Below are 27689 nucleotides of genomic sequence, written 5' to 3'. Positions count from 1 at the left end.
GGAGTGCAATGGCGCAATCTCGGCTCACCGCAACCTCCGCCTCCTGGGCTCAGGCAATTCTCCTGCCTCAGCCTCCTAAGTAGCTGGGATTACAGGCACGCGCCACCACGCCCAGCTAGTTTTTTGTATTTTTAGTAGAGACGGGGTTTCACTATGTTGACCAGGATGGTCTCGATCTCTCGACCTCGTGATCCACCCGCCTCGGCCTCCCAAAGTGCTGGGATTACAGGCTTGAGCCACCGCGCCCGGCGCCCATATTATACTTTCAGTACTCATTTTATTTTCAAAATCCATCCATCCCTTGGGGTGGCAAGGGACACTACTGGCAAAGAAACAGTCTGCATAAAGAGAGATTTAACATTTCCTACTTCTCAGAGAAAAAACTCTCTCCACCCTTAAACCAAATGTATTAAGACATTTAACAGCTAATACTTAACACATTTTCAGGAACACATTCTATAAAATACGTAGAAAATATGCAACACAGGCCAGGCGCAGTGGCTCATGCCTGTAATCCCAGGACTTTGGGAGGCCGAAGCAGGTGGATCACCTGAGGCCAGGAGTTCAAGACCAGCCTGACCAACCCTGTCTCTACTTAAAAAAAAAAACAAAAAACAAAAAACAAAAACTAGCCAGGCACGGTGGCTCACACCTGTAACCCACCTACACAGGAGGCTGAGGCAGGAGAATCACTTAAATCCAGGAGGTGGAGGTTGCAGTAAGACGAATGAGTGCCACTGCACTCCATCCTGAGTGACAAAGTGAGACTCCATCCCCCGCCAAGAAAAAAAACGACAGACTTTTCATTTTGCCAATTTACCAAAATTCCAGTTATTTACAACTCTGATTATTTTCACAAACATGATATATGGTCAACAGCAAGAGTTCAATAAACACTTTTACAATTTTATAGATCATTGGTGTTTATGGCTCTCAAAACCTTCAAGTCTTTAAAAGGGGTGTTATGCATTTGTTTAAGAAGTCTGATCAATACCTGTTATTTTCCAATTAGTATAACAATATTGAAATTTATACAATTTTTAAGTATACAAATTTCACTCACATTTGATTTTTTGCTGCTTGCCTCTGAGCTTTTCTTTCTTTCCTTTTCTGATCTGGTGGCTTGGCAAAAACAATTTCAATATTTTCTCCCTCCAAGTCTTTGCCATTCATTTCTTCCATAGCCTTAAAAAATTATGTAACAGTCAATATAAAAATAGGCCGTTCAGACAATGATTCATTTAAAGAAAATCATTTATCATTAATGTTGGAAAGACAAGAGAAAGCCTCATGCAGGCAGTCAGATAAATTTAAGACACAGCTCAACTATTTTTCATTTTTACTGAGAAAACTGCCAAGGTTACTAAAACCAAAAGGTTAGTTTGAATGGATTCCATAGACTTCCAAGTGTCCACCAATTTGTAAAAATATCCTGAGTTTCTAAAATGACTAAAGTTGTTAAGTCTGATTTAGATTCCTATAATTCCACCGTATTTACCTTGACAGCACCATCTCGCTCATCAAAATGAATGAATGCATAATCTTTTAGCTTCTTCACTCGTTCCAGTTTCCCAAACTGACTAAATGCCTTTTCTAAAATCTCTTCTGTTACAGTATTGGCAAGGTTGCGTACAAACAGCACTTTTACCTAGGGGGAAGAAAAAACCTCCCTGTATTATTTCCAAAAAGTTCAGTTTCTAAGATGTCACCACCCCACCCTGAAAAGTTAAATAACAATCCAGTAGAAGAATGTCAATATAAAAAACAAAGTTTTCAATTCCTTGGGTAAATATCAAGGAGCAGAACTGCTGGATCAGGTTGGAAGACCTCAAATAGAGGTGTTGCCAGAAAACATATACAGATGGCAAAGAGTCTCATGAACGTTCTCAACATAATGTCACTAGGGAACTGCAAGTTTAAACTATTAGAATGACCAAAATCCAAAACACTATGAACGCAAGTAAGAATGTAGAGCAACAGAAACTCTCATTCATTGCTGGTGGGAATGCAAAATGGTACAGCCCCTCTGACCCAGCAATCCTGTTCCTTATTATTTACCCAAAGTTGAAAACTCATGTCCACTACAAAAACCTACACAGGGATGTTTATAGCAGCTTTATTCCTAATTGCCAAAAATGTGCCAGATGCAATGGCTCACTCCTGTAATCCCAGCACTTTGGAAGGCCGAGGTGGGCAGATCACTTTAGGTCAGGAGTTTGAGACCAGCCTGGCCAACATAGCGAAACTCCATCTCTACAAAAAATACAAAAATTAGCTGGGTGTGGTGGCACGTGCCTACAGTCCCAGCTACTTGGGAGGCTGAAACATGAGAAATGCTTGAACCTGAAAGGCAGAGGCTACAGTGAGCCAATGTTGCGCCACTTCACTCCAACCTGGGTGACAGAGCAAGACTGTCTTTTGAAAAAAAAAAAAAAAATCCCCAAAATTTGCAGAAACCAATACGTCCTTCAGTGGGAGAATGAACAGCTGTGGCACTTACAGAATAGAATATTGTAACTGACAGAAAGAAATGAGTTAACAGCCAGCCACAAAATGGCATAGAGGAACTTTACTTATTACCAAGATAAAGAAGCCAATGTGAAGGTTACATATGGTTCCAGCTATCTAACATTCTGACAAGGCAAAACTATGGAGACAGTGACTGCCATGGGTTGAGTGGGGAGGGATGACTTAGGAGAGCACAGAAGGTTTTTACGGTAGTGAAACTATTCTGTAGAATACTATAATGGTGGAAACATGGATATACATTTCTCCAAACACACAGCACGTGTATCTAAAGTGAGACCTCATGTAAACTATAGACTTTAGGTGATCAATCTACATCCATCAGTTTTAACAAATGTACCATTCCAGTGCAGGATACTGGCAGTGAGGGAGGCTACCTGGGTAGGGGGCAGAAATCATAAGACAATTCTGTGTTTTTGGCTGTAAACCTAAAACAGCTCTAAGAAGTCTATGAAAAGAAAATGTAGACTCTAGGCTATATTAATAAGTAATTATTTTGCATTTTAAAAAGATCATCTTTTCCTAAGAATGTAAATACCATGCCTCTAAGAGAGCTATTGAAATAAACGTTTAACACTTAACACAAGTGGTCAAAACTAATTAGGGCCTGCTTTGAAATCTTAAAGGGGGAAGGACTGTTAAAAATATTACTAACATAAACTGTTCCCTCAATCCTGAAAGCTTCTCAAAGTGTAACTACAAAGTTTAACCTTTTTAGTAACATTATCACTACCTTATAAAATACCTGAATACCATATGAATATGCTAATCTGAAGTGCTAGAGCCTTTTTAGGCCAGAGGAAGAAAGAATCCCAACTATTTTCTGTCTTCTAAAACCATTTATCCTTCAATAATATTCATAGTTCTCCTGGCAGTTCACATTACCCTCCATTTAACTGAACTGGTAGTATCTGACACTTAACCTCTAAGTAATAAAGGGGGATTCTTAAAAGACAAAGGATAATGGGGCATGGTGGCTCATGCCTGTAATCCCAGCATTTTGGGAAGAAGGACTGCTTTAGGCCAAGAGCTTTAACATGGGCCTGGGCAGCACAGGGAAACTCACTCTGTCTCTTCAAAATTTTTCTTAAAAATTATCCAAGGCCGGGCGCGGTGGCTCAAGCCTGTAATCCCAGCACTTTGGGAGGCCGAGGCGGGTGGATCACGAGGTCAAGAGATCGAGACCATCCCGGTCAACATGGTGAAACCCCGTCTCTACTAAAAATACAAAAAAAATTAGCTGGGCATGGTGGCGCGTGCCTGTAATCCCAGCTACTCAGGAGGCTGAGGCAGGAGAATTGCCTGAACCCGGGAGGCGGAGGTTGCGGTGAGCCGAGATCGTGCCATTGCACTCCAGCCTGGGTAACAAGAGCGAAACTCCATCTCCAAAAAAAAAAAAAAAAAAAAAAATTATCCAGGTGTGGTGGTGCACAGCTGTAGTCCTAGCTACTTGGAAAGATCTCGAATATGGGGCTAGTAAGCTATGATCATGCCCCTGCACTGTAGCCCTGGACCACAGAACTAGACCTTGTCTCTTAAAAAAAGACGGCAAAGGATAGAACAAATAACTGCAAATTATTGACTAGTGTGTAATAGTGTTGACTCAAGAGATGTTTATTCTCATAGACTGACTCCACTGACTGCTGAACCCAGGATGCCTAATAATGGCTAAACGTAACTGCAAGCGGCTCTGCTGGGGTCAGCACAAGTCACTACTTTTAGGACTTTTAACCCCAAAACCATGTAATAAGCTAACGGTGCCATTCTCAAAAACTCAAATTGCTCTTACCCACACAAAAATGGAAGTGAACCATCTACAGCATCTAGGCTAACTACTTCATTGTAAGATTGCGATAGCTATACAATTATGGCTAAGTATTCATGAATCAATTACTACTTTCAATTTTCAGGCACATAGTATTTCCAGTTTGAGCTCCCTATTCCCTTAGTAAATAACATTTCTCTTGACTCTAAAAATATGGTTTTAAAAATATATATACAGGGCCAGGCATGGTGGCTAACGCCTATAACCCCAACACTTCAGGAAGCCAAGGTGGGCGGATCTCCTGAAGTCAGGGGTTCGAGACCAGCCTGACCAACATGGTGAAACCCCATCTCTACTAAAAATAACAAAAATTAGCCGGATATGGTGGTGGATGCCTGTATAATCCCAGCTACTCGGGAGACTAAGGGAGGAGAATCAATTGAATCCAAGAGGCGGAGGTTGCAGTAAACCGTGATTGCGCCATGGCACTGCAGCCTGGGCAACAAGAGCAAGACTGTCTTAAAAAATAAAAAATAACAATATAAAAATGTATATAATTCGCTTCATGTTTTTTGCCCACCTCCACCCTTCTCCCAGCCATCCCTCAAAGAAGACTTTTAACTTGACTATCATTACCTTTGCCATAACCTCAGGATCAGGATCTTCTATAGGATCAGCCCATTCAACAGTTCCAACATTCCCCCAGACTTTGACTTTACCACTCATTAACCTACGCCTTGCCTGGGCAGCTGTTTTATGATCTTCATATTCAAGAAAGCAAAAGCCTCTGTTTTTTTTCTTGTCATCCGGTTGGTGGTATAAAATGACGTCTGTAAGACCCTCTGCAAGTAAGCAACCATTCCAGGGAAATTAGATGAAATAACTAGCAAATACAAGTGAATCAAATGATTTATTTCTCTAAAATACTATTTAAATATCAAAAAGGGTAATCAACTCTTTTCTTCGCTAGACATCTTTGTAAAAGACTATCAACAACCAGGTCTAAATTATTTTCCTAATCTACTGTTACCGAGTTTTTCAACACAAATTTCCATGGAAAGAAAATGTGTTCTTTCTAATTAGACCTAAGGACTATTTCTGCTTCGTCTAATTAAATCAGAGAGGCAAATAAAAATTTTCATATAACTGTTATGAGAGAAAGGCAGCAGAGATCAAATATGGCTAGATATTTTTCTTAATATGCAAATACTTTTCTGGCCTTAGATATCAATGGCTTTATTTCAAATGACATGTAAGTTATAAGTACTGCATAAAAATTTGCAATGATCCTAAAGGTGATAACTGACTGATAATTTGTTAAACACTGTAGGCTGATGAAAATATTTTCTAATAAAAGCAAGCTGTCATTTAAAAGTTATAAAAAAAATGTTTTATAGTTCAAAAAAATGTTATCATGTTGACAATGTATAAACTCTGCTTATGGGCCAGGCGCAGTGGCTCATGCGTGTAATCCCAGCACTCTGGGAGGCCAAGGGCAGATCACTTGAGGTCAGGAGTTCGAGACCAGTCTGGCCAACATGGTGAAACCCCGTCTCCACAAGAAATACAAAAATTAGCCAGGTGTTGTGGCACGCACCTGTAATCCCAGCTACTCAGGAGGCTGAGGCAGGAGAATCACTTGAACCTGGGAGGTAGAGGTTGCAGTGCCACTGCACTCCAGCCTGGGTGACAGAGCGAGTCTCTGTCTCAAAAAAGAAAAAAAAGAAAAAGAAAAGAGAAATTCTGCTTATGGCAATACTTATTATTCCTGTAATTTAAAGAAAATCAAATTATTCATACAATTCTACTAAGAACATCAACACCTAGAGAAAGAACACACAAAGAAATACGATCTTCCAAAACACAGGAAGAACAATGATTATGCAGAATAAATTCAAATCCCAGCTGCATTCCTTACTAACCTGTACAACTTTTAGCAAGTTATTTCCCAAATCCTTGAGTGCCCATCTGAAAAATGGGGTTATCTACGCTCCATCAAGTTGTTGTAAGGATTCGATGAGTCAATCAATAAATGTGTTCAGAACAATGTCTGACACACAGATATATGCTATCATCTTCATTATTAAAAGCTGCACCTCATTCCAAATAAATCCAACTTACCTGTTACTTTGCTAAATTCTTCAAGAATTTGTTCCTTGGTTTTACTCTTAGGAATAGAGCCCACAAAAAGCCTATTGTTGGCAACTGAGATGCAGACACCAATGTGTTTTCCAGAACGAATTTCATGATTATTATACTGAAAGGGGAAAAAGTGCATCATGTATTTAAATTACTTATAATATCCAATTAGAAGTGTTTATTATAAAAGACACACAAGAGCAAACCATCCTTTACAAAGTATTTTACCCTAACTTCCATAAAAGGGAATTATAGATGAGAAACCGATTATATTGACAAGACCCATTAAACAAGTTTGTGAACCAATTTAATGCAAAAAAAGTTATTAAATCCTTTATATTTAGGAAACTTGATTAATTAGGAATCAGATCTGCAGCAGCTTAATTCAAAAATGCCAGTTCCTCAATAACTTAACTTTTACTTAAATTCATCTTATCAACCAGTTATTCTCATGCAGCGAAAACTGATTCCAAGACCAGCAAGCTCCCTGCCTGTTAACCAGCACCTTAATCTATTTTTCCATTTTCCTTTCCTCTTATTAAAAGAGGCAATAAGAAATTTTGGGCTTCAAACATTTAAGTCTAAAAAAACAGCTTTTATTTCTGAATCCAACTGTACTTTTTCCCCATTTCATTTTCATTATGCACATAACAACATTACGAAGGAGAAAGAAAAGTAGCTTGGTTATGGCAAAAGTATATAGAAACAACTTTAAAATACAGCAAAGCCGGGCGCGGTGGCTCAAAGCCTGTAATCCCAGCACTTTGGGAGGCCGAGGCGGGTGGATCACGAGGTCAAGAGATCGAGACCATCCTGGTCAACATGGTGAAACCCCATCTCTACTAAAAATACAAAAAGTTAGCTGGGCATGGTGGCGCGTGCCTGTAATCCCAGCTACTCAGGAGGCTGAGGCAGGAGAATTGCCTGAACCCAGGAGGCGGAGGTTGTGGTGAGCCGAGATCGTGCCATTGCACTCCAGCCTGGGTAACAAGAGCGAAACTCCGTCTAAGAAAAATCTAAACAAGAAACAAAAAAAAAACCTACGGCAAAAAGTAAATTTTTAAGTAACCATATCCCACATATTATCACAAAGCAGAGTCAAAACGCGATGTATTTTGACAAAATGACAAACTACCATTAGTATTATTTACAAACAGAAGTTCAAAAGTATCCAAGTTACCTGGAAAAGTGGATTATACAGGTTACGTAGTTAAAACTGCCTCAAAATTTATGTTACTAATAATGGCAGCAGCAGCAGCAATGACTATTGATTAATCCTCCTGCACCTAACCTCAAAATCTATTCTACACATGGAGCTACACCAACTAAATAACCAGCATCAATTTCCATACAACTTTATAGAACCACCTTACAGCATAAGAACAATTCTTGCTATCATGCCGTTTCTTGCTAGGTACATCAGGTGTAACAGAAGAAAACGTGTAATTCAGAAAGTCAAGTCTTCCCTTTCTCCAACTCTAGATAATCAAAATTTAATAAAGTTCAAATACCATACCTCCAGTTCAGAACAATCTCTTGCTTTCTACCCCACTATTATGTACAGGCTATTGAACTGCATGGCCATCCTGATCCCAGGTTTATCTCTATTTGTCTACATTTAAGCCAGAAGCACAATATTAAAAGATCACTCTTGCTACTTCTCTTTTCTCTCTCAAATACCTTTTTATATCAATTCTCAAACATAGTTTTTATACTCCTACAGCTCTGAAGAAAGTCCCTTCCCTGAAACTTCCACCATACAAATTTCTCTGGATACCTGTAAATTGAGTTCAACCACCCAATACTTCAATCCATAAATCCTATAAAGGTCAACAAGACACTCTTCTATGTTAACACAGACCAACAGTTCTGAAAACAGGAATGATTTTACACCCCAGAAGACATCTGACATTCTTGGTTGTCACAATTTGGGAAGAAGCAGGGACTTGCTGATGGTATCTAGTGGGCAAAAGCCGGAGATACTGATAAACATCTTATAACTCAGAAGACAGCCTGTCACAAAAAATTATCTGGTCTAAAAGATCAGCAGTGCTGAGGTTGAAAAATCCTGCCATATACTTTTTCTCATACGGCATTCATGTCTTTCTCTTCCATTAGACTAATAATCTTTTAACAGCAGAAATGTGTTTCCCGAAAATAGGAGAGCTATGGCTGAATCCATCATTGCATAGAATTATGGACAAGTAGATTACAATGCCTTATTTTACAAATGAAAGTAAACTAAGAACAAAATAAATCACTTTAAAATATGTACGTTCCCTAGAGTCTTACAATCATCTAGCATCAAGCAGCTAGCCTTAGCAACAAATCAGTGGTTTTCAATTTGGTCATGCAGTCAGTAATTCTAGTAGTTAACAAAAACAATTAAAATCTCAGAAAAAGGTGGAAAAAAATAATACCAAGTTTAAAGGCAAAAACAGTTATTTTTGGGGTGACCAATTTTGGTATAATGGGGGAAACTGGTGTTTTCTAAATGTTCTAAGAGAAGTTATTAACTACAAGAAAATACCTAACTCTGAAAAACTTCTAACAGATTCTTAGTTTTACCAAGAAAAAACACCATTGAGAGGAACCAAAATCCTTGTAAGAAATCTATGAGGGAAGAACAAGACAACAGAGAATGGAAAAATTCCATCAAGGTAACAATAATCAAAAAAATACAGGGAAGACAGCTAATCTGTAACATAGGCAACACTTCCATTAACCAACAACATTAACAATGCTGCTTCAAATTATTAATGACTGTTTCCATTATTATCTACAGAAAGACCACTTTCTTCCTTCCTACCAATCATCACTAGCCCTGATGCTAATCAATTTAGCCAAGGCAGGGTAGGTAGAAATATAAAGGAGAGCTGTGGTCTGCGAACGACATAAGTAACACAAAGATTTAGCAAGACTTGTAAAATAAACTGCTGATTCCTCTCTATCCACATCTTTTCAATTAAAAAACCTGAAGATAGCCGAGTGTGGTGGTGGCTCCCACCCGTAATCCCAGCACTTTCAGAGGTCTAGGTGCGTGGATCACCTGAGGACTTGAAGACTAGCCTGGCCTAAAAATACAAAATTAGCCAAGTGCAGTGGTACAGTACACACCTGTGGTCCCAGCTACTAGGGAGGCTGAGGCAGGAGAATCACGTGAACCCAGGAGGGGGAAGTTGGAGTGAGATGAGATTGTGCCACTGCACTCCAGCCAGGATGACAGAACAAGACTTGGTCTCAGAACAAAAAAAAGAAATCTTTAATGTGGACGGCTTTGGAGGTAGTGGCTTTGCTGAGATAGGACTGAGCAACTCTTCTGCATCAGACTCCAATTTTGAATTGCTAAATTTCTGGGAATTTGGTGACTACGAAGGAAAAAAAAGTGACTTAAAATTCTGAGCTTCAATGACAGCAATGTTCCAGACTATACTACCATGTTCTTAAAAACTGAAACCTCACCCGGTGCGCTCAGCACTTTGGGAGGCTGAAGTGGGTGGATCACCAGATCAAGACCAATCTGACCAACATGGTGAAACCCCAACTCTATTAAAAGTAGGCAGGTGTGGTGGCACGTGCCTGTAGTCCCAGCTACTGGGGAGGCTGAGGCAGAATTGCTTGAACCTGGGAGACAGACGTTGCAGTGAGCCAAGATTGCGCCACTGCACTCCAGCCTGGCAACCGACACTCCGTCTCAAAAAAAAAAAAAAAACCTAAAACTTCACATTAATAATTAATCTTCATTTCCTATTTGGTCCATCTCACTGTGGTACTAAGCTTGAAAGCTAGATTTTTTAAACTAACTTAAGGTCAACCTTTCTAGAGTAGGAAAGATGAGATTTTTTTTGCTCATTTTTGATACTACTGTAGTGTCCTAATACACTTACCTCTTGAGTTAGGGTTTACTAGTATTAAATTAGAATCTCTTATTCACATTCATTTTTTTGTATTGCCCAATTCTCCATCTAACTCAATGTTACCCATCTGCTGGGATACTTTTTTTTAAGGTGATGGAGTGGCATTAGAGTAAGAAAGCTTAAGCAATTCAAATATACATACAAAAAAGCATGCATAATCCATAGATGGAGTGTTGCTTCAGGAAATTTTAATTTCTAGATACTGTTTTTGTTATAGTTGGACAATATAACCATAGAGTCTCCTTACTTTGCTCCTTTAATGATTTATTTTCATTGGAGAGCCAGTTTACTCTGTTACCTATAATTGTTTCAAGTTTTTTTGTGTGTGTTTTTGGTTCATTGTTGCCAAGGCTGTAGTGCAGTGGGGTATGATCTTGGCTCACTGCAACCTCCGCCTCCCAGGTTCAAGCCATTCTCCCACCTCAAGTCTCTGGAGTAGCTGGGATAACAGGTGCCCACCACCATGCTGGGCTAATTTTTATATTTTGAGTAGAGATGGGGTTTCACCATGTTGGCCAGGCTGGTCTCAAACTCCTGGCCTTGGGTGATCCTGCCCTCCTCAACCTCCCAAAGCGCTGGGATTATAGGCACGAGCCATGGCACCCAGAGTCAAGATTTCTTAATTATAAAGTCTTCCTTACATTGAGCCAAAATCTACTTCCTTAAATAAACCTATGTGTTTCCCCCAAATGACAGCATTTCATACACCTGGCACACATGCACATGACTCAGTTGTTCTTCATGCTTGGTTAATCATTTCTGCCTCGAGAGTGGCAAACTCAAGTACCCCCAAGAAATACTGACACTCAAGTGTCACTAAAGAGTGACATTCTAACACGATATTGTAAATGCAAACTGAAACTGAGAAGTCTACAATAAACTGGAGCTTATTACCAATATTCCACTTTTAGACACCATACCACTCTTACATGTCCATGTTATCCTAGCTTATTTAGCAATCACACCACATTATAGCTTACTTGTTAAACTAGTTGTATAAATAGTTAATACTTAATTTTTGTCAATTCTATCTTGATACAAACTTTCTCTCCCAGGTGATCAAAAATTTTTCAGATTCTGACCGTCACCCAAGGTATTAATACTGCATGCAGATTCAAGTTACCAAACATATCATGAGGAGTCCAACTACACCTCCATTTCAATCACTGATAAAAACTGGAATATGATCTAGAGCACACTATATAGCCTTTCATTTCTCTTTCAAAATCTTTGACCTCTCTCCTTTCCATTGCTGCCACCCTCCTCCTGGCCTTTGTTCTCTTTATTTAAATAACCATCATTATTCAGCCACTTACATCATGCCACTAGGTGGGGAAGCACCCTATGCAGCTTAGCCCCATATGAACTCCTGGAACTGATTTTATTACAAGTTTTATTTCCACCAAACACCGCTTCAACTAGATGCACTTTTTTTCTTCATTGTGTTGCTCAAACCTCTTTGCTGCAAAGCCATCTCTGACAACCCTAATGCAGTCTCCCTTCACGTTCCTTTACCCTTTGCACCATCTGCTCCCATTTTAACAGTAGTCTCTCATGTTCTGTAAGCACTCTTAATAAACTATCTGCAGTAAAAGTTTTCATGCTCAACACAATTATTTATGCTAAATTATTACTAAAATATTTCTGAACCCATTCTGTCAACTACATTCATCAAAATGACTGTACAAGAGGCAAAAGCAGGTGGATCACTGGAGGTTTGAAGTTCAAGACCAGCCTGGCCAACATGGTCAACACACTAAAAATGCAAAAAAAAAATTTAGCCAGGCATGGTGGTGGACTCCTATAGTCCCAAGCTGCCTGGAAGGCTGAGACAGGAGAATCGCTTGAACCCAAGAGGCAGAGGTAGTACCACTACATTCCAGCCTGGGTGACAGAGTGAAACAGTCTCCAAAAAAAATAAAAAAATAAAAAAATTTTTAAAAGGCTATACACACATTATGACGGTATACACAGCCGATTTGGTGAATAAAACCATCAGAGCTATTAAAATTGTTTTTCTATAATGTGCAAACAGATTTCATCTATTCCAATGTTTGTAACATAGACACTATTAGCATTTCATCAGGATAGTTCCATTATGTAAGTCTGTCATGGAATCGCAACATCACTGGTCTTGGGCTCCAATTCCAGCAACACACCATACATATACATAAACACACCTGCCTGCCTTCCTTCATGGTCTTTAAATCAACATGTGTGGTGAGGGAAGAAAACATCATCACCTATTATTTACCCTAATCACTAGGGCAGAAAGTAGCGCAGAAATGCAAATTGAGGCTATTAAAACAGCAAAATGGCCCATGAGCTACATAGGAATATTAGATAGCACCAGTCAGCTAGAAAGATTATTTATCCAGCACCTACTACATAATGGGTCACAGTTCTAAATATTAAAGAGAGAAAAAATATATAGAGATTTTAATGGGGAAAAAGACATGTAAATAATCTAAAAACTCAAAAAAAAAGTTACAAGTAAAAAAAAAATCATCCAAGCAAAATCTTTTTGAGAGTTTCACTCCTGTTGCCCAGGCTGGAGTGCAATGGGGTGATCTCAGCTCACCACAACCTCCGTCTCACAGGTTTAAGCAATGCTCCTACCTCAGCCTTCCAAGTAGCGGGGATTACGGGTATATACCATCACGCTTGGCTTATTTTTGTAGTATTAGTAGAGATGGGGTTTCACCATGTTGCCCAAGCTAGTCTTGGACTCCTGACCTCAGGTGATCCATCCGCCTCGGCTTCCCAAAATGCTGGGATTACAGGCATGAGCCACCAAACCTGGCTAATTTTTGTATTTTTAGTACAGACAGGGGTTTCTCCATACTGGTCAGGCTGGTCTCGAACTCCCAACCTCAGGTGATCCATCTGCCTCAGCCTTCCAAAGTGCTGGGATTACAGGCATGAGCCACCACATAGTATCTATTTTACCATTCTTAGGATATTGTCATGGGGCAACTGGGTGGTAGGGTGCTCAACGTCACAAAAAGTATTCTACCTGACTGAAAAGAAAGCACCAGCCATAAATGTGCTGCTTTCAACTCCTATGACAGCAGAACAGCAGAAGGCAGCCTTAAAATGAAAATGGCCATGACTTGGCTGGGCACGGTGGCTCATGCCTGTAATCCCAGCACTTTTGGAGGTGGACGCAGGCGGATCACTTGAGGCCAGGAGTTTGAGACCAGCCTGGCCAACACAGCAAAAACCCATCTCTACTAAAAATACAAAAAGTAGCCAGGTGTGGTGGTACACACCTGTAATCCCAGCTACTCTGTGGCTGAGGCAGGAGAACTGCTTGAACCCGGGAGGCAGAAGTTGCAGTGAGCAGTGATCACACCACTGCCCTCCAGCCTGGGTGACAGAGTGTGACTTGGCTGAAAGGGTAATTAAGAGTGGGGGACCGGGCACGGTGGCTCACGCCTGTAATCCCAGCACTTTGGGAGGCCGAGGCGGGTGGATCACAAGGTCAAGAGATCAAGACCATCCTGGTCAACATGGTGAAACCCCGTCTCTACTAAAAATACAAAAAATTAGTTGGGCATGGTGGCCCATGCCTGTAACTCCAGCTACTCAGGAGGCTGAGGCAGGAGAATTGCCTGAACCCAGGAGGCAGAGGTTGTGGTGAGCCGAGATGGTGCCATTGCACTCCAGCCTGGATAAAAAGAGTGGAACTCCGTCTCAAAAAAAAAAAAAAAAGAGGAAGAGTGGGGAAAGAGAGGTAAGAAGGAACTTGCCTGGATAGGGCCTTGTTTGTAAGTCATTTTTCAGCATAGGAATGTTGTGATCAAATCAATGCTGCCAGATATAAAAAGGGCAACAAAAGGCAGTGAGACTAGTTAGGTTTCTTCTTCAGTAGACTGAACGGTACAAATGGTACCTTAGACTACAGTAGTAGCAGCAAAGATGATAAAAATTGTTAGACGATAAAATATTTTGGCAACAGATATGACTTCCTTAACTCTTTACACTACCTAAACCACTACATAATTTAAAGTATCAGGCTACCTGGTGACATGTAACTTTTACAGTTAGCTTAAATCATTATGTTTAATTAACACTAGGGACCCCAGCTAAAGAAACTTGGAGCCAAACTAGGGCTGGTATGTTTAACCATATGGCCTCAGGCAAATCTATCAATTATTCTACACAAGGAAGATAATTCCACTTACCTGGCAGAAAGGGTTGTTGAGGCAGAATTTAAAGGAATAATATAGCATCTAGCAAAGTTCCTGTCCCTTAACAAGCACTCAAGCAGTACCTATTAATAACAAGTTTAGATCTTGCTTCCCTAGCTAATTATCATCATTTACTAATAAGATTTTTTTTATTCCCCAAAATAAAGGTAGATGTTGGCTAGAATCAGGATGTTAAGAAATTTGCAGTTGTGGCCAGGCACAGTACCTTATGCCTGCAATCCCAGCCAATCACAAGGTCAACAGACTGAGACCAGCCTGGCCAACAAGGTGAAACTCCATCTCTACTAAAAATATAAAAAAGTCAGCTAGGTGTGGTGGTACGTGCCTTACAGTCCCAGCTACTCACAAGGCTGAGAGAGGAGAATTGCTTGAACCCGGGAGGCAGAGATTGCAGTGAGCCAAGATGGAGCCATTGCACTCCAGCCTGGTGGCAGTGCAAGACCCCATTTCAAAAAAACTTGCAGTTGCTTCAGTTGCTTCTAACTTCATGACTCTTCAACTGTTAACATCAATTAACCCATTTTTGTAAGTCCACATAGAAACATAAAGTCTACAATACTTTCTAACCTATAAGAACTAATCATTGCTGTATCAGTATCAAAAACAATGCCAAATACCTAATATCTCAACCTAAGATATTTCTCCACTCAGAAGAGAAACAAAGGTGCTTCAGTCTTGTCTAATCTATATATAAATAATGCAAAGGAGGCATGAGCTACTTGCCCAACATTCAGTTATATATAACTAGAATGACACTTCAATTAAAAATTCACTTTGGGTAGAATTGTAACAAGTAGAATCTCAAAATGTAACACAGTAGAGACAGTTTCCAAAGTATGTTCCCTTCAGGAATATACTTACAAAAAAAGGGTATTCATTTCTACAAATGAATACAAAGTAGGAAAAAAAAAAAAGTCAAATCAACTTGAAATTTATATTTTCTCTAGAATGTTTCAATTACTTCTTTCTCTAAAATCTAGCCCTTTGTTGTAAATACAAATCCACCAAATCCTACCCACAGTAAAACATCCTTAAAAAACAAAACAAAACAACAAAAAAAAACCAATGATGGCCAGGCACAGTGGCTCACACCTGTAATCCCAGCAATTTGGGAAGCCAAGGCAGGAAGACCGCTTGAGGCAGAGTTCAAGACCAGCCTGGATAACACAGCGAAACAACACCTCCATAAAAGTTTAAAAATTTTCATGGGGCAACTGGGTGGTAGGGTGTAATAACAGAGCCTAGCGTGATGGTGCCCCCATGGTCCTAGCTGCTCAGGAAGCTGAGGCAGGAGGATCACGTAAGCCTAGGAGTGATAGTGAGCTTTGACATGACACTGCACACCAGCCAAGGCAATAAAGACCCTGTATCAAAAAAAAAAAATTTAGCCGGGCACGGTGGCTCAAGCCTGTAATCCCAGCACTTTGGGAGGCCGAGGCGGGTGGATCACGAGGTCGAGAGATTGAGACCATCCTGGTCAACATGGTGAAACCCCGTCTCTACTAAAAATACAAAAAATTAGCTGGGCATGGTGGCACATGCCTGTAATCCCAGCTACTCAGGAGGCTGAGGCAGGAGAATTGCTTGAACCCAGGAGGCGGAGGTTGCGGTGAGCCGAGATCGCGCCATTGCACTCCAGCCTGGGTAACAAGAGCGAAACTCCGTCTCAAAAAAAAAAAAAAATTTAAAATAATTTACTACAAAGTATGCAGGGTGCAGTGACTCATACCTGTACTCCCAGCACTTTGGGAGACCAAGGTGGATGGATCATCTGCAGTCAGGAGTTTGAGACGAGCCTGGCCAACATGGTGAAACTCCGTCTCACTAAAAATACAAAAATTAGCTGGGCGTGGTGGCACACACACCGGTAATCCCAGCTACTCAGCAAGCTGGAGGCAGAGGTTGCAGTGAGCCGAGATCACATCACCGCGATCTCATTCCATCCTTCCACCTCAGCCTCCCAAAGTGCTAGGATTACAAACCACACCCTGCTGGAAGTATCTTTTAAAAGGCAACAAAGGCCAGGTTCAGTGGCTCATGCCTGTAATCCCAGCACTCTGAGAGGCCAAGGTGGGTGGATCTCCTGAGGTTGGGAATTCGAGACCAGTCTTACCAACATGGAGAAACCCCGCCTCTACTAAAAATACAAAATTAGCTGGGAGTAGTGGCAGGCACCTGTAATCCCAGCTACTCAGGAGGCTGAGTTAGGAGAATCGCTTGAACCTGGGAGACAGAGGTTGCAATAAGCTGAGATCATGCCACTGCACTCCAGCCTGGACAACAAGAGTGAGACTGTGTCTCAAAAATAAATAAATGGCAACAAAATGCATAGCCTTCTATTAATTATGTAGTACAAAATACTTAGGCCCCCAGAAAAGGACTCAAATCACAACAGGGAAACCCAGAAATATAAAACGTTTTACAAGAGTTAATTCCTAGGCCAATGAAAAGGTATGCTTGGGCCGGGCGCGGTGGCTCAAGCCTGTAATCCCAGCACTTTGGGAGGCCGAGGCGGGTGGATCACGAGGTCGAGAGATTGAGACCATCCTGGTCAACATGGTGAAACCCCGTCTCTACTAAAAATACAAAAAATTAGCTGGACATGGTGGCTCGTGCCTGTAATCCCAGCTACTCGGGAGGCTGAGACAGGAGAATTGCCTGAACCCAGGAGGCGGAGGTTGCGGTGAGCCGAGATCGCATCATTGCACTCCAGCCTGGGTAACAAGAGCGAAACTCCGTCTCAAAAAAGAAAAAAATAAAAAATAAAAGGTATGCTTGGTTATCCATAGAACTTTCTCCATTACATTTTAAAACTACATTAATAAGACTATATTCTAAACAGCCTATAGCAATGCGATTTTGGATCATAAGATATTTATTAAACAAGACAACTACAAACAGAAACATTTCATGGCACTAAAAATCATTGTTACTACTGGATTATAAACCATCTTCCTCTAATGTATCTTTACTATAAGGTTTCTGGAAATCATAAGTTATAGTTATCACCTACCATAATTCCATAATTAGTATATTTTGATAGCAAGAATTAAGTAACCTACAGTGTCAGTTTAATGATTCTTTTTCAAAATGTCAAAAAAAAAAAAAAAAGAAAGAAAAGGTCTCACACCAGTTGCTAAATTCTGCAGTGGTCCCTCAGTACATATGTGAAACTGGTTCCAGGAACTCATACCAAAAACCATGAATGCTCAAGTCCCTTAAATAAAACAGGGTAGTGTTTGTGTATAACATACGAACATTCTCTCATACATTGGTGTATTGTTATTTTTTATTGGGATTTCTGGAAAAACCTTCAATCCTCAGCTAGCTAGAACTGTGAATGCAGAAGTCCAGAGAGCCCACTATATTAGCTTTCTGTACTAAGATACCTCATTGCTCAATCATTCTGCATTTTCACTTACTGCTTCTTTATTGCTACTTGGCAAAAATATTATATTCTTTTATAGGAGATTAAACTAAAGGATTCTGGGCCAGGAGAGTTGGTTCATGCCAGTAATCCTTGCACTTTAGGAAGCCAAGGCAGGAGGACTGCTTGAGGCCATGAGTTCAAAACCAACCTGCCAGGCACAGTTTGCTCATGCCTGACATCCCAGCACTTTGGAAGGCTGAGGCACGCAGGTCACTTGAGGTCAGGAGTTGAAGGTTGCCCTGGCGAATATAAATCTGTCTCTACTAAAAATATAAAAACTAGCTGGGCATGGTGGTACGCCACTTGCAATCCCAGCTACTCTACTCTGGTGGCTACAGCAGGAGAATCACTTGAGCCCAGGAGTCAGAGGTTGCAGTGAGCCAAGATTGTGCCACCACACTCCAGCCTGGGTGACAGAGACTCTGTCTCAAAAAAAAAAAAAAAAAGACCAACGGAACCAAGATAGTGAGACCCCACCTCTATAAAACCTAAACAAACCATAAAAACAAACTAAAGGTTTTCTAAGGTACCTCCTTCTAGAGCTCTAAAGAGCCCCTCAAATTGAGCTGCTGAAATTAAAATTTTGACAACTCAAAAGATTATCGGTAAATCTGAATTCCCTCTAAAATGGGAAGTACTCTCTTAAGAAGGGTCATGATTTAAAAAGAAATATCTAATTCCCAAATTCTCTTTGTAAAGACACTTAATATTCTTTTAGGTAACATGCTGTTTTACTGTTAAACTATCATTATTCAATCATGCATACCATTGGGGAGTATTCAAGCAATATAGAAAAGGAAGACTTGGCCAAGTGCAGTGCCACATGCCTATAATCCCAGCACTCTGAGAGCCTGAGGCAGGCAGATCATCTGAGGTCAAGAGTTAGTTTATGACCAGCCTGACCAACATGGTGAAATTTAGTCTCTACTATATACACATGGTTTATTGAACCTGGGAGGCGGAGGATGCAGTGATCCAAGACCATACCACTGCACTCCAGCCCGGGTGAGAGTGAGACTATGTCCCAAAAAAAATAAAATAAAATAAAATAAATTTGGAAAAATTACTAGGTCCTTACCTAACATCTGATATTTTTAAATAAAATACTGCCACTCAACATAAAATCTTTGTTTCATCAACTAGAAATGCATCACAGTGTCTTTTGTGAATTATTTTAGAGAAAAGGATGGCCCAGGTATGGCAAGGAAGTATAATAGCCGTTATCACATTACTTTTCTTAATCTTTTCACATTCCTATAAATTTAAACAGACAAAAAACATCACTAAGCCAGACATTTATAAGAACAAATTACTAGGAATTCTGCCATGCTACCTTTTAGATGCTGAATCCTATCAACTATACATGCAAAGAATATCACTACAATGCTTGCACAGTGAATGTGGGAGGAAAAAAAAAAAACCTGCCTAATCAGTACTTCAAAAAATGTTTGGTAAACTCTTAGGCACACTAAGAAAAAAACTTGATATTAAAGACAGTGAATGTGAAAACTGAAGGGAAAAAAAGAACAACTTACCAGTTTAACAGCCTCCTGAGCTGCTTCTTTTGTACAAAAAGTGACAAACGCATAACCTCTATTGAGACCAGTGAGTGGATCCATCATTAGACGAAGATCCCATATAGGTCCAGCTTTCTCAAATAATGGAACAAGTTCATCCTCAAATAGATCTCTTGGGATCTTTCCCACAAATATCTGTAAATTAAATATTAAGTAAAAACCATGGAGAATTGCTGTAGGAAACTAGATACCTGTGATTTTACTATAAAAGGTACAAGTTTTTAGTTGCTTTACCTCAGTGCCAACAGAAGGCTGCTGACCTGAATAAACGGAATCTGGAGGTGGTCCCCCATACTTCCTCTGTCCAGTGGTCACATCAAGTGTGTAGCCTGTTCTTTCCAAGAGTGCCTTGAAAAGTTCAAATGTCATTAACACACTGAATTCACAAAACACACATACAGTTAGCAGTTAATATCAATCTTGCTCAAATCTTTCCAATTATCTTGGCATGTTCCCTCATCAACAGGTTTCTGATGTCTGTTTTAAAATTTCCCTTTAACGTGTACTTGCTATACTCCCAAATTATTATCAAAATTTCAGGGTCTTGGCCAGGCGCAGAGTGCTTCACTCCTGCAATTCCAGCACTTTGGGAGGCTGAGGTGGGTGGATCATGAGGTCAGGAGTTTGAGACCAGCCTGACCAACATGGTGAAACCCTGTCTCTATTAAAAATACAAAATTAGCCAGGAATGATGGCGCATGCCTATAATTCCAGCTACTCAGTGGGCTGGGGCAGAAGCCGAGATCACACCATTGCACTCCAGCCTGAGCAACAAGAGTGAAACTCAATCTCAAAAAAAAAAAAAAAAAAAAAAAAAATCCAGGGTCTTTTTCAAATTATTTTCTAGTCTCCACTTAATTACTGAATAGTGTGCTTAATGGACAACAATAAGTTAAGATCAATCCATCAGCACTTTTCAAGACTGGATGTACTACTGTTATTACCACCTTAAAAAAAAAATGATTATAACCAATTTGGTTGAGTATCTTCCAAGTTTGGATCTCTTGCCCAAGAAATTCCCTATAACCCCACTCCTAGGTGCATACTACCACTCTGGGCATTGTGCCAGTCTCTCAGAAGAAATTACACTTTCCAAACCAAGTCTAGAAACTTGAGAGCTACAGAAAGAAAAAAAAAAAAAACCTCCTATTATTATTTGGCATTTACATGCCTTACTTCACAAGATAGCATGGGTCATTCAGAAAAAAAGTACAGCCAAAATGACTTTTAAAACTTTATAAAATTGCAACAATGTTGCATAACCTCTACATTTTAGCTCTCAAAAAGTAAACTAAAATTTACACAACTTATATTTACTTGGAGCATTAGAAGTTTATTCCAGCCGGGGACGGTGGCTCATGCCTGTAATCCCAGCACTTTGGGGAGGCCGAGGCGGGTGGATCATGAGGTCAAGAGATCGAGACCATCCTGGTCAACGTGGTGAAATCCCGTCTCTACTAAAAATACAAAAAATTAGCTGGGCATGGTGGCACATGCCTGTAATCCCAGCTACTCAGGAGGCTGAGGCAGGACAATTGCCTGAACCTGGGAGGTGGAGGTTGCGGTGAGCCAAGATCGCGCCATTGCACTCCAGCCTGAGTAACGAGAGCGAAACTCCATCTCAAAAATAAATAAATGATAAATAAACAGGTTTATTCCTTATTCTAGGCAAAGTATAGAATAAAGTACTCCTCCATTATCTGAAGGAGAAAGTAAAGAATCATTCCCCTTCACCACTAAGCACAAAATTGGTTTTCTAAGTAACAAAACCAATTTTATTAGCTAGTACATTCTGAAATAAAGAGATTTAAAACTAGCCATCTGACAAAATTTATCGAAATGCTATTAGATTTAGGATCACTTCAATCTCTGAAAATGACAGATTTTAACATTTTCTACTCAAAAGACACTAAATGTTTATCAAAAATACTGTATTTTATAAAAACAGTTATGCCCTAACTTGCTCAGATATACTAAATGAATAACATATCATCCTTCCACTTTCTCACATGCAATCCCTGTGCTATAAAGGAATTTTTTTTTAACCTTGTTATGAACCAATTTTGTCAATCCAAAAAAAAAAAAAAAAAAAAAAAAACAAAGAGGCAGCTGGCACAGTGGCTCACGCCTGTAATTCCAGCAATTTGGGAGACCAAGGCAGGTGGATCACCTGATGTCAGGAGTTCGAGACCAGCCTGATCGACATGGAGAAACCCCATCTCTACTAAAAACACACAATTAGCCAGGTATGATGATGCATGCCTGTAATCCCAGCTACTCAGGAGGCTGAGGCAGGAGAAATGCTTGAACCTAGGAGGTTGCGGTAAGCTGAGATTGCGCCATTGCACTCCAGCCTGGGCAACAAGAGCAAAAACTCCATCTCAAAAAAAGAAAAAGAAAAGAAAAAACTGATCCCCCCTCAAATTTCCTCTAGAAATGTCTCTATGCCTTCTCACCACAATTTAGGTCTCATTAAAAATTCAAGCAGCCAGGCATGGTGGCTGGCTCATGCCTGTAATCCCCAGCACTTTGGGAGGCCAAGGCAGGTGGATCACAAGGTCAAGAGATCAAGACCATCCTGGCCAAAATGGTGAAACCCCATCACTATTAAAAATACAAAAATTAGCTGGGTATGGTGGCACGGGCTGTAATCCCAGATACTCAGGAGGCTAAGGCAAGGAGAATCACTTGAACCTGGGAAGCAGAGGTTGCAGTGACCTAAGATTGCGATACTGCACTCCAGCCTGGCAACAGAGACTCGTCTCGAAAAAGAAAAAAAGAAAATGTAAGCCACTCCCCCTTCCAAAAAAAAACCAAAAACTGAAAGTCACAGACTAAATTGAACAGTTTAAAAATTTTGGTAAGTTCTAAGTCACAAATGTATACTTAACTACACCTGAATTACAATGGAGACAACTATATACCATTTTTATAGAAAAAGTAGATTTATATATAGATCAAACTCAATTCACTCACAGCTAGACCTGTGAAAGCCCCAAATTCAAACAGCTAACTCCTTATTCCAATCTCTTCCACATTCTAGGCTTTCCCTATTTCCACACCATTACAACAATGTTCAAGCCCTATATGCGGAACTGATTTTCTTTTTTTTTTTTTTTTTTTTTTTTTGAGACAGAGTTTCGCTCTTGTTACCCAGGCTGGAGTGTAATGGCGCGGTCTCGGCTCACCGCAACCTCCGCCTCCTGGGCTCAGGCAATTCTCCTGCCTCAGCCTCCTGAGTAGCTGGGATTACAGGCACGCGCCACCACGCCCAGCTAGTTTTTTGTATTTTTAGTAGAGACGGGGTTTCACCATGTTGACCAGGATGATCTCGATCTCTCGACCTCGTGATCCACCCGCCTCGGCCTCCCAAAGTGCTGGGATTACAGGCTTGAGCCACCGCGCCCGGCCTGAACTGATTTTCTTAAACCATACACTTGGCTCAAGAGCACCGGCACACTACAAAGCACACCAGGTCAAAAGCTAATATGATCACCACATTGTTTATAAATAAGAAAACTCACCAATATTAAGATCAAAACCAAGCTGAATCTGAATCCATTCACTGTTCCATATGATCTTAAACCAAAAAAAAAAGCCTACCTCTCCTTGCCTCAGTTTCTCATTTACATATCCACACTAAACAATCTTATTGTTAAAGTTACTTTTAGAAATAACGTAATAATTCATACTAATGGAAGTGGAGGGCAGCTAGGCTAACGTTCTAAATTAGTTGGGAGTTTGAGACTTCCTAAGAAAAGCAGAGTTGCTAAACGTGGATTCTCCACCAGTATTCAACTACCAGTAAGCTGGCTTTGCGGCTTTTCAAAAAATAATTTACAGTTATGATAGGTTTATTTCTTTAAATCTTTTATTGGGATTATCAATGTAACAGAATTAAACATCAGAAGCTGGATAACATGATAAATTTCACAGCGAATTGCTTTAGAAACAAATAATTAAAGGCAAGAAACTATTTAAAAAACAGGAATTAGGAAAGATTGACAAATTATCTCAATCTTAAAAAAACACATATCCATTTCACATCCAAGAAATATTTATCAAAATCAGCAGTTAATAGGACTTTAAAACTAAAAGGAGTTTAGAAAGACATACCTTAATTTTTGCCTCATCTGGTCCTTTACTAGAGTCTGCTACTTTGGTCCCTTGTTTTTCTCTCTGCCTATAAGTCTTCATGACTCCACATAAAAAGGCACTTTTGTTCTGCAAAAGATATGTTCCATTAATATTTAACAATAATATCTGAGTCTAATAAAATTTAGCAGACAGTATCAAAACTATTCAAATTTTTAAATTCTTTTCACACTGACATTAACATTACCTGAACATGAGAGAGATCACTGTCTTTAAACTGTTGAAGAACTGCCAATGCACCGTCTTCATTGAATTCTTTTAAAGCTTCAATAGCTCTTTCATCTAAATCACTATGTGCAACTAGCCCTGGAAAAAATAAAAGTTATTGCATTTTAATATTTTTTGAAAATATTTTCTAAAGACCATGTTGGCAATACAAGTACATGTGTGCCTGTACAATTCTTCTATTCCCTTTATCTGTATCTGAAAAACACACACACTTGAGCCACTCTGAACTGCATCCTGAGCTAACTAAGCCCTACCAACCACACTTATAATAATGAGCCAACTTCTTTTACAGCTTTTATCTCCAAAGTCTGATAGCTCTGAGCACTAGTTATTTCCACAGCATATAGGCTTACGAGTCCTAAAATCAACCAACAAAGTACCAGACATAACAACTGAATCTCTACTCAATTTCAAATACCACCAGAAAAAGTGACAGCCACACCAAAAAGACAAAAAAACAAGTCTACGGTTACCAAGTTATTTAAGACGAATCCTACTATAAGAATACTCAAAAAAGTCTCATGGCCTGTTCTCAACATCTAGCAGCTGTTGCTACTGTCAATATACTTATTCATCAAGCCAGCATGCAAGCCAGCCTTTAGCTCCTAACAGTCTCTTCTTCCCTCCCTCTATACATCTTTAACCTCTACTTCAAACTTAAGTTAACCAACTATCACAACAAGCAAAACTCCAGTTCCCACACTTATTGGAAACCACAAAAAGTTGCTATTTTAGCTCAAAGCCAGATATCCAATAGAAAAATTTCATAATGTAATTTTGCAAGTGTTAGTTCTTACCTGCAACGTAAATTTCATCTAGTTTTTCAGCAACTTTCTGTGGTAAACCAGCATCAAGCAATGTCTGAAAATTTTCTGAATGGATAACTGCGGAAGTAGTATCCATGGGCTCTTCAGTACCATTTCCATTAACATGTTCTGTAGCCATGTTTCCAGAGATCTGTTCAAACGCAATAAGCAAAATTAAACTAGGATCTTCAAAAAGAATAGAAGACAATATGAGAGCCCCATCTTTACTTTCTCTACCATTACTACACACCAGCTAGCCTGTGCCTCCCTTTAAAAAAGCCTTACAGTCACTATCGCCTGACAAGCCAGATTTGGAGCACAGGGCACAGAAGGACCGATTCACTATATTCTTCCTTAGCACCACCCCTGACTCACCTGCTCACGCTCCCTAGGAAATACCGTATTACAAATACAGCCCTATCAGCACGGGTACGAGCCAGGGTGCCTCATGCAGCTGTGCCCATTCGGAAAATGAGGTGTGTGGAGAAAGCAAAACTGGGCTCGTCTCTGAAAGATAAACCCCCAAAGTGCGCGCTTTTCCCGCCTGCCGCTTATAGATCGGTAACAACAGCCAGCGAAGAACAAAGCGCTCATACAAGCCACCTTCCCACCACCCAATTTCTCCACCCTTCAACCCCGCACCCCAAAGCCCGCCCCTGACTCCGCACCCAGAGCGGCAGCCTCACCACTGCGGCCGCCAGGAGCCCATTAGAAACACGTGCTCTGCGCCTTCCAATGTCCTACAACTTCCTTCAACGGAAACCCAACGAGTCCCAAACCAAGACGACCATCACCAGTTCCCAACATCAACCCGAAGCCGCGGTAGGAGCCCCCAGAAATCTGCAGAAGCACAATCTCGCCCCTGAACACCGAGGCAGTGGCGGCGCCAGGCCACAGGCTCTCCCCGCCCCCCAGCGCCGCCGTCTCCGCCGTGACACATGGCTCTCCGCCCCGGGCGCTCCCCGGGAACCGGCGACCCCCGGCCGCCCGCCCGGCCGAGACGTGACCCGCGGCGCGCGGTGCAAGTCTCCACCCCTTACCCCTCCGTGCAGTGACTGCGGCGCCGGACCCGCAACCTAGCAGCGTGAGGGCGTTCCGCGAACAGCCCAACGCCCGCGGGACCATGAGCACCGCCCAAGCTCGCCGCACGGCAGCGGGACAAGACCCGCTCCTCTCCGCCCACTCCCGCGCCGCGGCTACCGCCACGACAGCAACTCTGATGCCGTTCGCGGTCCGTGCGGGCCACGGGGCCGTGGAGGCGCCTCCTCCCGGAGCGCCGCAGACAAAGCCTGAAAAGCAGCAGCACATGGAGAGGAGGAAGTGGTGGCGCGGGCCGCGGCCTACTCCCAGGCAGCCCCAGTCAACGTGCTCCTCTCCCCCTAGGAATCCATTTTCCAGAAAAGCCGGTTTCTCCCCGCGCCACCCTCCCCCAGCTTACTCCACAATGTCATGGAGCTCCCCTCCCAGCCCCAGGTTCTGGCGGTGGTTACCTCCCCGTTGGGCTGAGGCGGAGGAATCCTGTGCGATGGTATCGGGTTGCGGAAAACGCGTGCTCGCTGCTCCCTGTGTCCGGCGCGAGTGGAGCTGTTGTAAAATGGCGGCCGAAGCTCACGCCGCTGGCAGCAAACCCGATCCAGTTCCACTCGCCTCCGAGCGCGCTCCCGCTGCGCGCGCGCGCCCCCGCGTGACCCCCCTTCCCTTCCCTCCCCTCTCTCGCGCGGCCGCTTCACTCACTCTCTCAGCCCCTGTTCTCCTCCAGCTCCTCCTTCTCCCCCTACCACTACCACCACTAGCCTCTGTCCGCCTTCTCTTAGCCTTTCTTATTCCCGCCCTCTGCTCCTTTCCCCCACCGCTCTCACTCCCGTCTGCGGTCCCTCAGGCACGAGTGGCCGCCTTTTCCCTTCTGGCTCGCACGCTCCCTCACTCCCTCCCTCGCTTGCTCGCACTCTCGGCCCAGTCCCCCAGTCCCTGCCGAGTCGGCTCCTCTCTTTCTCTCTCCCGCGCTGACGTGACGACGTAGCCTACGCCTCGGGACGCGCGCCCGCGGGCTCCGCCCCCACGCCGCGCCGCCTTCCCTGCGCCTCAGCCCCGGGGTTGGGGTTGGGCGGGGGGCATGAGACCCCGCCCTTCCGCTCCGGCGGCGGCGGAGGGGCCGAGAGTGAATGAAAGACCCGCCCCTTCCCCTCCCGACACTACCCCTCCCGCTACCCTCCAGGCGGGGCGGAACGGCTCAGCGTGTCCCACTCGTTCTCCTTTGTCAGGAGACTGGCATCTCCCCACCCCGCCCCACCCCACCCCCACCGCGACACCACGCGCACGCCACCCCCACCGAGCGCCCGCCCGCCCCATTCCTGCCCCGTCCGGGGCTAGCGGGGCAGAGTGCTGTGGGCGCTGAGTGCGACCGCCGCTTTCCGGAGGGCACCCACCGGTCCGTGCGCGCCCGACCCCCGCCCCTGGCTCCGCGGTAGCGTAGCCGTTCCAGGCGGTGTCCACGCCGCTGCCGCCGCCCCGCGCTCTCCTTCTCGGGAAGCTGCAGGCGCACGTGTCCCCCGGGGCGGGGCGAGGCAGACAATGGGGCCGCGGGGGAGGGGAGAGGCGCGGAGACCCGCGGACCTTTGGTCAGCTGCAGCGGCGGTACTCGAGTGCGGGAGTCGCCCCTCGAGACTCTGTCTCCCCGGTTGGACAATGAGGCCTTCTCGCAGCCGCGCGGCTCCGCTTTCAAGGGAACCTTGAGCGAAGGGAGGGGCGCCCCAGGTTTGGATGAGGAAACCCCGGCTGCTTTTGAAGGGGGAACGGGGCTGGCTCCAGTGGAGCGAGGAGCGACTCCCGCCTTGGGATGACACGAAGGCCAGATTTGGAAGCGAAACCGCCCGGTGGTGAAGGGTTGTGCAATACTCCGTTTCAGTCCCTGGCCTTTTAAGCAGTTAAGGGC

At 42.4% G+C, this 27689-nt stretch overlaps 1 protein-coding gene across 8 annotated transcripts in view; it reads right to left on the bottom strand.

Moving 5' to 3' along the window:
- SYNCRIP (synaptotagmin binding cytoplasmic RNA interacting protein) overlaps positions 1 to 27437 on the bottom strand; it is a 37135-nt gene extending 9698 nt beyond the window's left edge. For 2 of the 8 annotated variants that reach the window (XM_074397724.1, XM_039467661.2), the window contains exons 1-10: positions 27184 to 27304; positions 24749 to 24908; positions 23911 to 24029; positions 23685 to 23792; positions 19803 to 19916; positions 19527 to 19703; positions 6413 to 6548; positions 4928 to 5133; positions 1499 to 1648; positions 1064 to 1185 (exon numbers count right to left, since the gene is read on the bottom strand). In XM_074397724.1, the coding sequence (XP_074253825.1) occupies positions 1064 to 1185; positions 1499 to 1648; positions 4928 to 5133; positions 6413 to 6548; positions 19527 to 19703; positions 19803 to 19916; positions 23685 to 23792; positions 23911 to 24029; positions 24749 to 24896 (1280 nt within the window). In that variant the 5' untranslated portion in view covers positions 24897 to 24908; positions 27184 to 27304. Of the gene's footprint in view, positions 1 to 1063; positions 1186 to 1498; positions 1649 to 4927; positions 5134 to 6412; positions 6549 to 19526; positions 19704 to 19802; positions 19917 to 23684; positions 23793 to 23910; positions 24030 to 24748; positions 24909 to 26247; positions 26475 to 27183; positions 27305 to 27370 lie in introns of those variants that run through there. The other 6 variants (XM_010333820.3, XM_039467662.2, XM_010333822.3 and 3 more) reach the window with 4 other exon arrangements.
- Positions 27438 to 27689: the final 252 nt, after the last annotated feature.

This window comes from Saimiri boliviensis, chromosome 4 (genome assembly GCF_048565385.1).
Source record: "Saimiri boliviensis isolate mSaiBol1 chromosome 4, mSaiBol1.pri, whole genome shotgun sequence".
In the NCBI taxonomy this organism is placed as follows: Eukaryota; Metazoa; Chordata; class Mammalia; order Primates; family Cebidae; genus Saimiri; species Saimiri boliviensis.
This window is presented reverse-complemented; position numbering and strand designations above follow the sequence as displayed.